This window comes from Tupaia chinensis, unplaced genomic scaffold, assembly GCF_000334495.1.
Source record: "Tupaia chinensis unplaced genomic scaffold, TupChi_1.0 Scaffold000561_1, whole genome shotgun sequence".
Taxonomy (NCBI): domain Eukaryota; kingdom Metazoa; phylum Chordata; class Mammalia; order Scandentia; family Tupaiidae; genus Tupaia; species Tupaia belangeri.
Genome location: NW_006160074.1, coordinates 1,295,842 through 1,310,626, shown reverse-complemented (window position 1 = coordinate 1,310,626; position 14,785 = coordinate 1,295,842). Strand labels below are relative to the sequence as shown.

The 14,785-nt window shown below is 50.4% G+C and overlaps 1 protein-coding gene and 2 long non-coding RNA genes across 6 annotated transcripts in view; all 3 read left to right on the top strand.

The window, feature by feature from the left end:
- The window catches only part of LOC106735880 (putative GPI-anchored protein 39), a 15,867-nt gene extending 8,013 nt beyond the window's left edge, over window positions 1-7,854 (top strand). For 2 of the 3 annotated variants that reach the window (XM_014591336.2, XM_014591335.2), the window contains one exon: window positions 4,111-4,373. In XM_014591336.2, coding sequence (XP_014446822.1) covers window positions 4,111-4,188 — 78 coding nt within the window. In that variant the 3' untranslated portion in view covers window positions 4,189-4,373. Of the gene's footprint in view, window positions 1-4,110; window positions 4,374-7,281 lie in introns of those variants that run through there. The other variant, XM_014591333.2, reaches the window with a different exon arrangement.
- A 956-nt stretch (window positions 7,855-8,810) lies between these two features.
- Window positions 8,811-11,145, top strand: LOC106733140 (uncharacterized). 2 transcript variants are annotated; one of them, XR_001371078.1, is made up of 3 exons: window positions 8,811-9,092; window positions 9,501-9,593; window positions 10,218-10,259. It is a non-coding gene; the product is annotated as an uncharacterized LOC106733140 (long non-coding RNA). The 2 variants fall into 2 exon arrangements; XR_001371077.2 differs by lacking the exon at window positions 10,218-10,259 and adding an exon at window positions 10,965-11,145 and having other exon boundaries at window positions 8,813-9,092.
- A 702-nt stretch (window positions 11,146-11,847) lies between these two features.
- Window positions 11,848-13,034, top strand: LOC102492344 (uncharacterized). The gene is made up of 3 exons (XR_001371076.2): window positions 11,848-11,993; window positions 12,375-12,603; window positions 12,703-13,034. It is a non-coding gene; the product is annotated as an uncharacterized LOC102492344 (long non-coding RNA).
- The last annotated feature ends 1,751 nt before the right edge of the window (window positions 13,035-14,785 follow it).

The following is a 14,785-nucleotide window of genomic DNA, read 5'->3' as shown; positions in this document are numbered from 1 at the left end:
GGCGCGTGTGCGTGCGTGCCCAAGATCCCGAGAGGAGAATGGAGGAGAAGGGATTGCGGCGTGACCATCCCCCCTGGGGGGGTGTGATTTCTTGCTTTCTGTCTGTCTCTCTGTCTGGCAAGCGCATGTGCCCTATAGCGAAAATCTCTCCAAAAAAAATAATAATAATAATAAGAGACAAAGAAGGGCATTATATAGTAGTAAAAGGGCTAATTCACCGAGAAGATGTAACGATTATAAATATCTATGCACCGAACTCAGCAGCACCCCTATACGTAAAGAAAAGACTGCTAGATCTGAAAGGAGAGATAGACTGTAACACTATAATTGTCGGAGATCTCAACATCCCATTATCTGCTCTAGACGGGTCAGTGAGATAAAAAATAAGCAAAGAGATTCAGGACCTAAATTCTACCATAAAACAGATGGACTTGATAGACATCTATAGAACTTTAGAAAGACATAGAAAGCCTGAATAGACCTATAATAAGGAATGGGATTGAATCAGTAATACTCTCCCAACAAAGAAAAGTCCAGGCCCTGATGGCTTCACTGCCGAATTTTACAAAACTTTTAAAGAAGAGGTAATCCCCATTCTACTCACACTGATTCTAGAGAATCAAAAGGCAGGAACCCTTCCAAATTCATTCTATGAAGCCTCCATAGCCCTCATTGTCAAAATGGATAAGATTATGACAATAAAGGAAGACTACAGACCTATATCCCTGATGAATGTAGATGCAAAAATTCTCAACAAGATACTTGCTAACCGTATCCAACAGCATATAAGAAAGGTGATTCATCACGACCAGGTATGCTTTATTCCAGGGATGCAAGGGTGGTTCAACATATGCAAAACCATAAATGTAATACACCATATTAACAGAAAAAAGGGTAAAAAAAACATATGATCATTTCAACTGATGCAGAAAAAGCATTCAACAAAATACAACATGCCTTTATGATCAAGGCTATCAGTAAAATTGGCAGAGAAGAACTATTTCTCAGCATAATAAAGCCATTTATGAAAAACCTACAGGTAACATACTGAATGGGGAAAAGCTGAAAGCTTTTCCACTAAACACGGGGTCAAGACAAGGCTGCCCACTTTCTCCACTCCTATTCAATGTAGTACTGGAAGTGCTAGCCAATGCGATCAGACAAGAGAAAGAAAGAAAAGGCATTCCAATAGGAAAAGAAGAGCTGAGATTATCTCTCTTTGCAGCTGACATGATTGCATACATAAAAGACCCAATAATATCCATGATAAAAGTTCTCGAAGTGATAAATGCACAGTAAAGTGTCAGGATACAAAATTAACTTACAAAAATCCATAGCATTTCTATATGCAAACAACAAGCAGGGAGAGACAGAACTGAAGAAAGTAATTCCACTTACCATAGCCATAGGAAACATAAGATACTTAGGAATAAAACTAACCAAGGAAGTCAAAGACCTCTGCAAGGAAAACTATGAAAACCTTAAAAAGGAAATTGAAAAGGACACTAAAAAGTGGAAGGACATCCCATGTTCCTGGATTGGCAGAATCAATATAATCAAAATGGCAATCCTACCCAAATTAATCTACATTTAATGCAATCCCTATAAAATTACAAGAGACATTCTTCACAAATCTAGAAAAGACAATCATAGAATTTGTCTGGAATCATAAAAGACCCAGTTTTGCTAAAGCTGTCCTGCACAAGAAGACTGGAATAGGTGGCATCTCACTTCCTGACCCCAAAATATATTACAAAGCTGTGATAATCAAAAGAGCATGGTATTGGCACAAAAACAGACATGAGGACCAATGGAACAGAGTAGAGACTCTAGAAATAAACCCCAAAACATACAGCCAACTCATCTTTGACAAAGCGTACCAGTCAATCCAGTGGGAAAAGGGAAACCTCTTTAGCAAATGGTACTGGAAAAACTGAGTATCCACCTGCAGAAAGATGAATTTGAACCGATATCCATCAACATTAGCAAAACTAAAATCAAAGTGGATCAAAGATCTAAACCTAAGACTGCAAACTATAAAACTACTGGTGGAAAACACTAGGGAACCTCTGGGAGACACTGGGGTAGGCAAAGACTTCTTAATCAAGACCCCCAAAGCACAGGCAATAATGCCCAAAATAGACAGGTGGGATTGCATCAGAATAAGGAGTTTCTGCACAGCAAAGGCCACCATAATTAGTGTAAATCGACAACCTTCAGTATGGGAGAGAATTTTTGTTAACTGTACCCCAGGTTAGGGACTGATAACCAGAATACACAGGGAACCCAAGCAGCTTACCCGGAAGAAAATGATTAACCCAATTAAAATATGGGAAATTGAGCTGAATAAACAACTCTCTGAGGAAGACACACGAACAGCCAAAAAACATGAGAAAATGCTCAACATCCCTCATTATTAGGTAGATGCAGATCAAAACTACAATGAGATATCACCTAAGCACAGTTAGAATGGCTAAGATAAAAAAAAAATGATGTGCTGGAGGGGATGTGTTGAAGCACGCACGCACGCACACGCGCCCGGCGTGAGTTTAAGCCACCGGGTCCAGGACATGAACCGCGGTCAACTACATGGGAGTTCAGCGACATAGCCATTATGCTAACTGCTGGTCCCCTGAAAAAATTCTTTAAGGAAGACGTAAGAACAGCTAAAAAGCATATGAAAAAATGCTCAACATCCCTCATTGTAAGGAAAATGCAGATCAAAACCACAATGAGATACCACCTAACCCCAGTCAAAATGGTGAAGGTTAAAAAGACAAATAATGATCAGTGCTGAAGAGGATGTGGTGAAAGGAGACACTCCTACACTGTCGTGGGAATGTAAATTGGTCCAACCACTGTGGAGAATAATTTGGAGATTCCTCAAAAATCTACAAATAGAACTACCATATGATCCAGCAATTGCACTCCTGGGTATCTACCCAAAGGACAGGAGAGCACTCAGTCGGAAAAGCGCTTGCTCAACTCTTCATTACAGCGTTATTCACTATTGCTAAGACATGGAACCAACCCAAATGTCCACAGATAAGTGAATTGAAAAATTACAGCACATATATTCCATGATGGAATACCATTCAGGCATAAAAAAAAAAGCCCTGGAGTTTGATAGAAAGTGGGTAAATATGGAAGATTTGTTGCTGAGTGAAACCAGTCAGGCTATGAAAGGCAGATGTGACCAGCAGTTGGAGTGATGGCTATGTTGCTGGACTCCCATGTAGTCGACCATGGTTCAATTCCTGGACCCGGTGACTTAAACTCACACCAGGCGTGTGTGTTTGCATGCCCAAGATCGCAAGAGAAGAATGGAGGAGAAGGGATTGTGGCATGGCCATCCTCCCTGGGGGGTGATTTTTCGCTTTTTCTCTGTTCTGTCTGTGTCTTTCTGTTGAGACCATGTGCCCTATAGCAAAAACCTCTCAAAAAAGAAAGAAAGAAAGAAAGAAAGAAAGAAAGAAAGAAAGAAAGAAAGAAAGAAAGAAAGAAAGAGACAATATATGTCTCCACTTAACATATACCAACTATCTGCACTCTATGGTAGAGACTGAAAGATTGGAGAACATAAAAGCATTAAAAATTGTAATGGACACTAGAGACAAAGTGGGAAGAGAGTGTGGGAGGGGAAGAGCATAGGAAATGAAAATCGGGGGGAAACGGAGAGGTGAGACACTTGCGGACACAGATAAGGTTTGTTATTTGAAGACGAGGGTGTGTATAATAGTCTCAGCTGGGCTGGACTCAGGTGTGTACCATGCTGGGTATCATGCTCTTCACAATCTAAATGATGGATAGCGATTTGATGTATAAATAATAATTTTTAAAAAATTAATAAAAATAGACAAACCCCCGAAAAAAAACATCTAAAAGAAATCTAGTTTTTAAAAATGAAAGTTATGGAAACATGGAGACAAAATCATTTCAGGAAATCCCTATCTAGTGATGTGGGTTGCACACACAGGCCTGCGAAGATCTATGTGAGGGTATTGACAGTGGTCAGGAAAGGTCAAGTGTTTCTGTTTCTTTTTCTGCTTGTGAGAAAAAAATGTCACCTGAAAAATCTCTGAAGAAATTCTTCATTCTCGTTGCGTTTAGGAATCGCAAGAGAAGAGCAATTCAAACTCCCTTCCACCTTTCGCACTTGCGCTGAGAAATCTGAGATCCAGACAGTAGGCCGGGAAGGAGGACGGATGGAGATGGCAGACCGAGTGCCAGGCACTAAGTGAACCGGGTGCATTTCACGAATGAAGGAAATAAGGACCCAGGATTTCTACCATGAAGCATCCCCGGCTTTCTTTATTAAAGAGGTTTTTGCCTTAGAGCGAAAGCACTCAGTGAAGAGAGAGACAGAGACAGTGAGAGGGAAAGTGAGAAATCACAGCCCGGGGGCCGGGGGAGGTGGCCAGCCGCAATCCCTTCTCCATTCTCCTCCTGGGATCTTAGACACACACGCACATGTGTCTGGTGTGAGTTCCAAGCCACCAGGTCCAGGACTCGAACCGCGTTCGGGCATATGTGTAACCATAATGCCTTCTGCTGGCCCCAGGCCCTAGTATTTCTATCATGAAGTATCCCTGGTTTTATTTATTTTTTATGATTCCCATTCTGAAAGATTTTTGCTATTAAAAAGACTGCATGTGTTAGGTAATGCATTCAAGTTTCTTGTTTTTCCTCCACACAGGTTATGTGATACTCAGGGCTATCACACTGGTTATCACACTCATTCTAAGCAAAAACTAAGAAATTTGGCGCATTCATTTTCTTGTGCTGACTGATCACAGGGAACTGGACGACAGTCACTGAAGCCTCATTAGGTTTAAAAGTCAGCGTGATGGCTAGAATGCCACACAGAAATGAGACTAAAATTACAAATATGTACTATAACATGGGCAAGCCATAATGTGGAGAAAAGAACGAGAGCCGGAAGAATGCACTGTACAATTAATTTATGTAAGGTTAACAGAGGGCCAGCCAGTGGCTTAGTGGTTGGGGCTGCTGGATCCCACATAACCAACTGCATGGTTCAAATCCCAGACCTGGAGGCTTGAAAAACATGCTTGAAATCCCAAAAGGAAAAACAGAGAAGGGATTGTGGCGTGACTATCCCCCATGGGGTTGCTGTCTCTATTTCCTTCTCTCTGGGGTGAGTGCATGGACCATCTAGCAAAAAAAAATTTTAAGTTAAAACCAAAACCTCACAAGCAAAATTATAATGTCAGCAGTTGAGCTCACGGTTATCCTTGGGAATAACTGGAAAGGGGAAGGAAAGAAGGTTCTAGAATACTGCTCATGCCCTACTTCTTCATCTAGCTGCTAGTCCCTTGGTGTGTTAAGTTGGTGAAAATATATCGAACCGTGCTTCCATAATATGTGCATTTTTCTATATAAATTTGCATGTTCATAAACACAAAGGAAAAAATATCTACAAAGGCAAGGAACTCCCCTGTGGATATCTTCGCCCACCCACTCTGCCCTGATTTTGCAGCTGAGGAAAGGAGGGTCCAGTCGGTCGAGCCCAGGTCAAGGCTTCAGGTCGCCATCGCAGAGCAGACGCTGCTTAGGGCCAGGGGGACACGTTCTCCAGAGGTGGCCCTCCTGCAGAGCTCACAGATAATCCGCTGACCCCATGGCTGCTAAGACTTGGGTGAGAAGAGCTAAGAGAAGCAGTGTAAGATCATGAGTCATGTCTGCTTCTCACAGCACACACTGCTGATGGCCTCCCTCCCGTCCGCTGACGAAGCTGGATCTGCCCAGGTGCCACACACCCTTACAGGACTGCCGAGAGCCAGGAGGGGCTGAGCTCTGGCGCGGGCTTAGACTAAATCAGGTTAGTTAGGGCCATACCATCTCCCTCCCCATGCTTGGATCAGGACCTGGCCTCTAACTACTCAGCTCATGGCCTTCGCCTGGAAGGTTGGATTCCTGACCTGCTTTGGCCCACTCAGAGGGAAGGGAAGGGTTTTTATTTCATGACTTGACCAAGCAGGCATATAGTCACGGTTGCAAATGGCAGCCATGTCTTTGAGCCTGAGCTTCGCAGGGAGCACTCCCCACATAGAGCTGGTGCGCCTGGGTAGAGGGGCAGGTAAGAAATATGTTTGGGGCTCGGCTGTGAGTGCAGCTGTAGATGCCACTATCAGCAGGCTGAGGCGAGGGGGTTGACCTGGTTTGATCCCCGCCCAGCCCGGAAGTTGGAAGTTGACCTGGCAGCACGTGCCTGCAGTCCCAGCTGTGCAGGAAGCTGAGGCAGGAGGACCTTGCCGTGGGGAGGCACCATCTTGAAAAAGGAAAGAAATACGTTTGGTCTTTGTCCATGATTCCCGGCACCAATCTCCTAACTCCTGGGATTTCTTTTTCTTTCTTTCTTTCTTTCTTTCTTTCTTTCTTTCTTTCTTTCTTTCTTTCTTTCTTTCTTTCCTTTTTTTTTAATAGAGGTTTTTCTATAGGGCGCTTACGCTCGCCAGAAAGACAGAGAGAGATAGAAAGATAGAAAGGGAGAAAGCAGCCCCTGGGAGGATGGCCACGCCGCAATCCCTTCTCCTCCATTCTCCTCTCAGGATCTTGGGCACGCACGCATACGTGCCCAGCATGAGTTTAAGCCACCGGGTCTGGGACTTGAACCACCGTCAACCACATGGGAGTTCAGCAACATAGCCAATTATGCTAACTGCTGGTCCCCACTCCTGGGATTTCAAGAGTGACAGGACTATGCTTCCTACAGAGTCCCCCTGAGTCACCCGTGAGTTATGGAAGTGACATGATTTAGGGTGGGGCCCAGACTGCTTCAAGATGAACCTGGTCACCAGAAAGACCAACTGGTCCCACTCTCAGGGAGTGGGAACTTTCAGCCCCACCCACTGACCACAGCGGAGGACAGGAGGGGCTGGGGATTAAGCTCTAGGAAAACTCTTGTGCAACAAGATGCAGAAAGCTTCCGGGTTCCAGGCACAGAGGAGGTGCTGGGAGGGTGGTGTCGGGCATGGAAGCTCTGCGCCCCCGCCCCAGCCCCGCCATGTGCAGCTCGTTCCTTTGGCCATTCCTAAGTTGCCTCCCGTAAATACATGGCGGATAGTACGTGAAGCAGCTTTCTGAGTGCTGTGAGTCCTTCCAGGGGGTCATCCAACCTGAGAAGGGTCCCGGGAACCCCTAATTTACGTCGGTCAAAACTGTGGGTGACTGGGACTTAAGACTGATGTCTGAAGTGAAGACGGCCCCGTGGGACCGGGCCCTGATACTGCAGGGCCGGTGCTAACTCTGGGTCGTTAGTTTCAGGGTGGAATTGGACTGGACTGTTGGACCCGGTGGAGCTGGAGGATCGGCATGTTGGCAGGTGTTGGACACGCTCTCAGAGACCAGGACATCACCTGCCAGGCCGAGGCGTGGAGTCGGCAGTGTGGACACCTACCCACGCCTGCTGCACTCCTCGACGTCCCTAGCCTGTCCAGGACAGCACTGCTATTACGTGCAGCCACAAGCCATCCTCACAGGACTCTGCCTACCAAGGATGCAGTCCCATCTGACCCCAGCCCACCCGAGCTGGGTCTAGTGGTCCAGCACTCTGCATGAACCCGTGGAGAGCCCCACCTGGAGGGTGCCCAGGCCTACAGAACAGCGAGGCGTGGGGAAATGGCATTTCTCGACTGGTCACTCCTCTCCCTGACACTACAGCCCCGGGCATGGTCTCATGCCTCCTGCCAGAAATGTAAACCAGTACCTCTCGGGAGAGCAAGGTGGCAAGGGACCTTTAAACACGGCATGCACCCTGAGTCCTGCGACTTCATGTCTAGGGGGTTCTCAGACATACGTGCATGAATATACCCTGCACGACTGCCCAGGGTAGTCAAAGGCTGGAGACTGACAAGCCCCCCCCCCCCACCGGCCTCACTTAAATTACTGACAGCGTATCTACACAGCCGGCCCGCTGTTTCCGGGGACTCCACGGAACTAGCTCAGCCCCTCCTCCACGGTCACCACTCCCTCTCCCTGGAATGGCTGCAGAGGCAGCCTGACTGGTTATCCGGGCCCTCCAGTCCGCTCCCACCCTGCAGTCAGGGAGGACCTGTTACAAACCAAAGCAGACCAAGCAGTTCCCGCTCAGAGCCCTCCACCATGCCCCAGGGTGCACGACCAACACCTTGTTCTTAGGGCTTCGTCGGGCCGACACGGACTGCCCCATTCCCTCCAGAACCTCCCCTCTTGGAGAGGTTTTTTGCTACAGGGCGCGTGCGCTCGCCAGACAGACAGACAGAGACATAGAGACAGAAAGCGAGAAATCACCCCCCAGGGGGGATGGTCACGCCGCAATCCCTTCTCCTCCATTCTCCTCTCGGGATCTTGGGCACGCACGCACACGCGCCCGGCGTGAGTTTAAGCCACCGGGTCCAGGACACAAACCGCGGTCAACTACGTGGGAGTCCAGCGACATAGCCATTACGCTAACTGCTGGTTCCCTGCACATTCCTGTCTTGAGTCTGCACTGCCTGTTCTCTGCCCTTCATGCTTTTCTCCACATACCCACGGGGCTTGCTCCCTCGCCCCTCCAGAGCCTTTGTGGAGTGCCACCTCCTCTGGTCACCCATATAAAGCTGCAACCCCCTTACGCTTTCTTTTCCTTTAGTTCACTAAAGGGCATGTGCACTTCCCAGAGAAAGAGAGAAGGAGAGAAAGCAACCCCCCCCATGCCAGATGGTCATGCCACAATCCCTTTTCCTCTCCTGCTCCCTTTTGCTGGGATTTTGGACACACACATACATACACACACACACGCACACAAGCACTGGGCACATTTCTCAAGCTGTCCTGTCCGGGCCTCGAACCATGCACTCAGCCATGTGGGATCGGGCCGTTGTAACCAGCTCGCCACTGGCTGCACCCCCCCTTACACTTCCCACCCTTCCTGCCCTGCTGTATTTTTCTCCAGAACACGTATCGCTATCAAACTTGTTTATATTATTCATCGTTTGTCTCCCCACTAGAATGAAAACTCCGGGAAGGCAGAGATGTCATCGGTTTTGTTTGCTGCTATCTCTCCAGCAATGAGCACAGGGCCCAGTGCCAAGTCAGCACAAGAAACGCTGGTAAGGGGCCAGCAGTTAGTGTAATAGCTATGTTGCTAGACTCCCAAGTAGTCAACCGCGGTTCAAGTCCCAGATCCGGTGGCTTAAACTCAACGCCAGGCACATGTGCATGCATGCCCAAGATCCTGAGAGGAGAATGGAGGAGAAGGGATTGCGGTGTGGCCATCCCCCGGGGGGTGATTTCTCGCTTTCTGTCTCTCTATCCCTCTCTGTCTGTCTGGCGAGTGCATGTGCCCTATAGCAAAAACCACTCAAAAAAAAAAAAAAAAGAAGAAGAAGAAACGCTGGTGAAGTGGACTCCATGACGGGTGGGGAGAACAGTCAGGGACAGAAGGTGTCACTGCAGAGCCAGCACGAGACGGTGACAGCGTGGGTGCTGCCTCTGAGCTGCCTGGGCCCACTTTCCAGCTGACCACGACTGGGTGACACCGGAGATGTCCCTACTTCCTGTGCCTGGGACTAATGATGGCACCTACCTGGTCAGGGTGTCATGAGAAGTAGGTAAGCAATAACACATCGCGCATAACACTGAGAGCAGTGTCTGACACGACGTGCCCGAGTCATACGTGCGTGACAGAACATGAACGGGCCCCAGCTGCACACGGTTTAAAGGACACACACTCGTGTGCGTGCCTCTGCTCAGAATAGCTCTTGGCACTGGCTCCTCGTCGGAGGGCTGGGGAAGGAGGGGGTTACTTCTCACTACATTTTACACCAGGCGCAAGCTTTCCTGAGTTGAAAAATAGCCTAGTAACGCCCAGTCGTTCGTTGGTGGGGCATGGGAGTTTACTATACTCGTCTCTCTACCTTTCCTGCAGAATAAAAAGTAAATAATAATAATAATAATAATAAGGCAAAGCTTCTGTAACACAGTTGGGAGCACCTGGGACAGCAGGGCTGGAAGCCACATGGCTGACACGGGTTTGGATCCTTGGCCTGAATGACCTGAAAACACGTGTGTGCCCAAGATCCTGAAAGCTGGAGGGCTGGGGAAGGGACCAGGTCCTGTCGAGAGTCTTTCTCTTCCTCTCTCTCTTTCTCTCATATTCACTATCATAAATAAAATCATAAACTTTAACAAAGGAAAATAGGAACTAGTACTGTAGTTTATAAGACAAGTCCTAGGTGGTGCTTCCCTTCGCCCTCCCCACAAGAAAGAAGCCAGCAAATAGGGGTGAGGGAGCATGCAGAGGGGTCCTCCCCGCCGCCTGCTGCTCCTGGGAAGAGGACACTGATGTCCAAGAAAACTCCCTGCGGCAAATCTGACTGCAGAACTCCAGGCACCAGGTCGGCAGGCCAGGTAGGGCCTGGGGAGAAGGGGTGTGCCTGTGTAGGTCGGCCATGGCCAGGTAAGGCCTGGGAGAAGCGGGTGTGCCTGTGTAGGGCCGGGGCAGCTCTCTGGGGCTCAGGGAGGCCACACTCTCGGATGACAAAGCAGGAGAACATGAAGGCCACGAGGGGAAGAGGCTTGGAATATCGACTCTCCTAAGGACAGTCAGAGGGTTCCTGCCTCGACTGCTGGCCGGGAGCTCACAGCTGTGAGCCCTAGCGCTCCCCTGGTTTAGCTAGGGCCCTCCCCCCATGCTAATGACACCTGCCACTCTTACTGAGGGCTGGGACCTGAGGAAGCAGCGCGTGCATGCGTTTCTTCTTCAGGTGTTTGGCCCGAGGGAAACAGCCCCACTGCCTGTGACCAGCGGAAGGCTTGCAGCATCCCCCGCCCACGGGGTCTACACTCCTCCGGCTCTCTTGGCTATCTCCTGCTCTCACCCCTGCCATTTTCACTGGCTATTTATTCGCCCAACCTTACCAAAAATCTCAGAATTACAAGAAAACTCAAATGTCATCTAAATCCTTGCTTGCTTCTTAAAGTGCGGGCCATGGACCAGCAGCACGGGCACCCCATGGAGCTCCAAAGGCACTCTCCTGCTCAGCCCAGGCCTCCCGAACCAGAGCCTGCCCACGGAGACTTGACCAGGCACTGTGGACGCACCTGGAGGTCGGAAAAGCACCGTCTGACCACGAGCTGCTCAGACCCAGTCTTTCCATCATTCCCAGGCATGTGTGGGTACCTCTAACCACGGGGACTCGTCACCACGCCACTCTGTCTTTGGGCAAGTACAGAGGGCTGTGGGGAGGCGGGGTGGACACAGCAGCAGCAGCTCACCAGGGTCTGGTGCATCCTGGGCGTCCTGGCTGAGAGTCTCAAACCAAGGCCTTGCTGCCCTCTGACCCTGAGCCATTTCACTGCTAGTCACACAGGTAGTTAAGTGGGTCAAGGCGGGCACCGCAGCTGTGCACTCCCTGGAGAAGGGAGCTGGCCTGTCAGCTCTGAGCTGTCGCAGTGCAGGGCGGCCCACTCTGCAGTCCCCATCCGGCCACTGATGTGGCTCCATGGGACATGGGTGGGGAAGCAGTGCTCCATGCTGATGGCCTGCTGTGGGCCGGGCTGTGGGCCGGGCGGGGAGCAGTGAGCCATCCTGCTCATCCAGCGAGCCTCGGCCATCCTTAGCACCAACACAGGAGCCCAGGGTCCCCAAGACTTCCATGCATGCACGCATGCACAATCAGCATGAATGACTAGGAGGGAATTAGGCACCTTCCCACACAGTCATGCAAAGGCTCACGCATGTGGGCTCCAACTAAGGCAGTTGGAAGTGACTCAAAGGAAAGTGGACCTTCCCTGAGCACCTACGGGTGCCGGGCGAGTTCCTCTCGCGTCAGCTCACTGGCTCCGTGACCCTGCAGGGTGGACTACCCCTTCTGCACACCTGATGAGATCGAAGCTGGCCTGCAGGCCGGTCTCGACAGAGTGGCAAGCATGTGAACGAGTGGACCGGAACAATGATGGCACCAGACAGCACTGATTCCGGGAACACGTCTGCAGGGGCAAGGGGACAGGTCAGGAGTGACGGGGCTACAGGTCCAGCTGGCCACGACAAACGGGAGTGTGGGGCTCCTCTGCTGGGTGACGAGCTCGAGATGGAGGGGGAGCTGTGGAGCCGTGACGCGTTCCCAGAAGGGGAACCTCGTCTCGTAGGAAGGACGGGCGGGGTGTGGACGTGGCTGAGGCCAGCTCCGTGCCAGCTGTTCCACGTGCACCATGGGAGGCGTCCCTTCCTGTATGTGCCCACAGGCCACAGAGAGCCAGGTATGGCCCTAGGGGCTGGGAGTCAAGCACCAAGCCCACAGAGAACTTGGGGAGCCCCCATCTCCAAGTGCTCACCCCAGGGGTGAGAGGGGGACTAAGGGCCAACTAATCTGCTGGTCCTGTCCCTGCAGGTGCAGAGCTGATCTCGGGGATCCCCTCTCACTGCAGGGACTGCTGAAAGGGTAGGCTATAGGTATGGGGAGATGGCCGCCAGCCACCGTGACACCACAGCCTGGCTGCGAATGGAGCAGAGTAGGAGCGAGAAACTCGCTCCTGGTGACAGGGTGTGAGCCCCTGGATCCGACCGTGCCTGAAGCTCACAAGAACCCTGAGACCTCTCGCTGAGTTGCCAAATACCAGGTTTGCCAACTCCCGCCCGACTTGCATTTCTGGCAGACTGTATTTAGTCATGTCGACAACCTCGTAAGTGTGGTCTTACTTTACTTGTTTTTCGGATAGGAAATGGAGGCTCAGAGGGGTTAAGTGGCTTGAACAAGGCTGCACACCAGCTGTCTGGAGTCTGCCCAACTTGAAGATCAAGCCCCTTCCACTGCTCCCAGGTGGCAGTCTGCATGGTAGGCAACAAACGGCAACGGGAGGAGGCAGGGAGTGAAGGGGCTTCCTGACAGGAGAGCCCGAGAAGCCACTGGAAGGAGAATGTGTTTGGTGCCAGGAAGGCCCGCAGGGAGGCAGTGCGAGCAGGACGCACAGCTCGCAAACTGGAGGCCATCCTGTCTTTTTCAGTTTTCATTTTTACCGACTCCGCATAGAATAAAAGATTTTGTGTAATACGTGGGTCAGCAGGTGGCGTGGTGGTGAAGGGGCTGGACTCCCACATGGCTCACAAAGGTCTGAGTCTTGGACCCGGCGGCTTGCTTTCTCACTTTCCCTCTCACGCTCTCTCTAGTGAGTGCACGTGCCCTATAGCAAACAAAAAAACAGTAATAACAATAATAAATTCAGTTAAATAAAATAAATATTTTTTAAAAAAATGGAAGTTCAACTTTTCAGGAAATCAGAGGGTTGGCAATGCCACGCCGGTCATCCCATGAGGTAACGAATGGCAGGAGCTGGAGACCCTGCTAGGACAGACAAGGCACCGCCTCTCCGGTGCCCAGGCCGCCTGTGTCACAGACGTGCATGGCCTGCCTGAGCATCTGAATCAGCGCCCTGCAGGAAACAGGCCAAAGTGCTGTGTAGACGCAGTCCTCGAAGCACTCCGCCTCAGATGACAGGGGGTGCAGTGCTGGCAACCCTCCGGCCTCCCCACCTCTCTACTCTGGCTGCTCCCAAATAAGCCCCTGCACCCAGAATGGCTCCCGGAGCCCAGCGCACACCTGGTGAGTGGAAGAAGACGAGGGGGCGTGATGGACGCTTCCGGAAACCACTCCCAGGGCCCCGGGAGGGGAGAGGGCGGGAGCAAAGGCAGGCTGGGGCCCATGGCAGGAGGCAGCTGGACAGAGACAGTGGGAACGTGGCCCCTGGAGTGGGGTGCCGGGTCAAATCCCGGCCCTGCCACTCACAGCTGTGATTGCGGGCGCCATCTCACTCAGTGCCTAGTTACACTTCTACAAAACAGTAACAGCAGGAAATCGTCCACGTCCGGCCACTTCCTATCAAACGCCAGGGTCATGTTTTTCATGGCTGAGTAATATTCCAGAGTCCATGTGCCACACCTTTTCAATCCACTCATCTGTTTGTGGACATGTGGGCTGGTTCCATGGCTGAGCAATGAGAAATGGGGGAGGATGACAGGGAGGAGATTGAGGGGGCAAAGAAGCAAAACAAAGGGACACAAAATGGAAAACGACCCGTGACGATCTGGGTATGGCCATATCGCTGACTGAGCCAATATACAGTGGATCCGGGATGGGAAGACGCATTTGATATGCTGAAATGGTGTACAGGGATCGAATGCAAAATAAATAAATAGACTAAATAAAAATAAAATAAGTTTTCAAAGAGCTCATTCGCATCAGATAAGGTTGCTGTGCGTAAATGTGTAACCCATTAGCAAGTGACGCATTTCTTAAGTTCTGTTTATGGCGTCCATGAGTGAGGGGGAGAGACAGGGCACCCCAGGAGGTCCTGATGCCATCAGCCTGCCCAGATCATGGCACACATGTGCCCGTATACTTAGGGAGGTCTCTGGACATGAACCCAGAACCTTCCCACACCGGTCAGCCTCACAGCTGTCTCATTTCACTGGATTTCACCGTGTGCCACCATCCGGGTGGCAGTCAGTCAGTAACTCTTAGTCTGCCTTCTTCCATGGAGCACTGACTGGGGTAAGCCCCTCTGGTCACTGAGCCTCAGTTTACCCATCTGTGCAGTGCATCCTTTGGCCTGATTTTCCACTAGAACCTGCTAGCCCTGATAGGCTGTGGCTATGACAAGCCGGTCTTCACACCGGCAATGGGAGGTGAGCCAGGAGTCCGGCAGGTCACAGGGGTGTCTGCCAAGCCATCCCACCACCAAGGTCGAACAGCTCCTAGTGACCATCCTGGTGAAACCAGCTGATGCCAAATCCCTTGAGAGACAG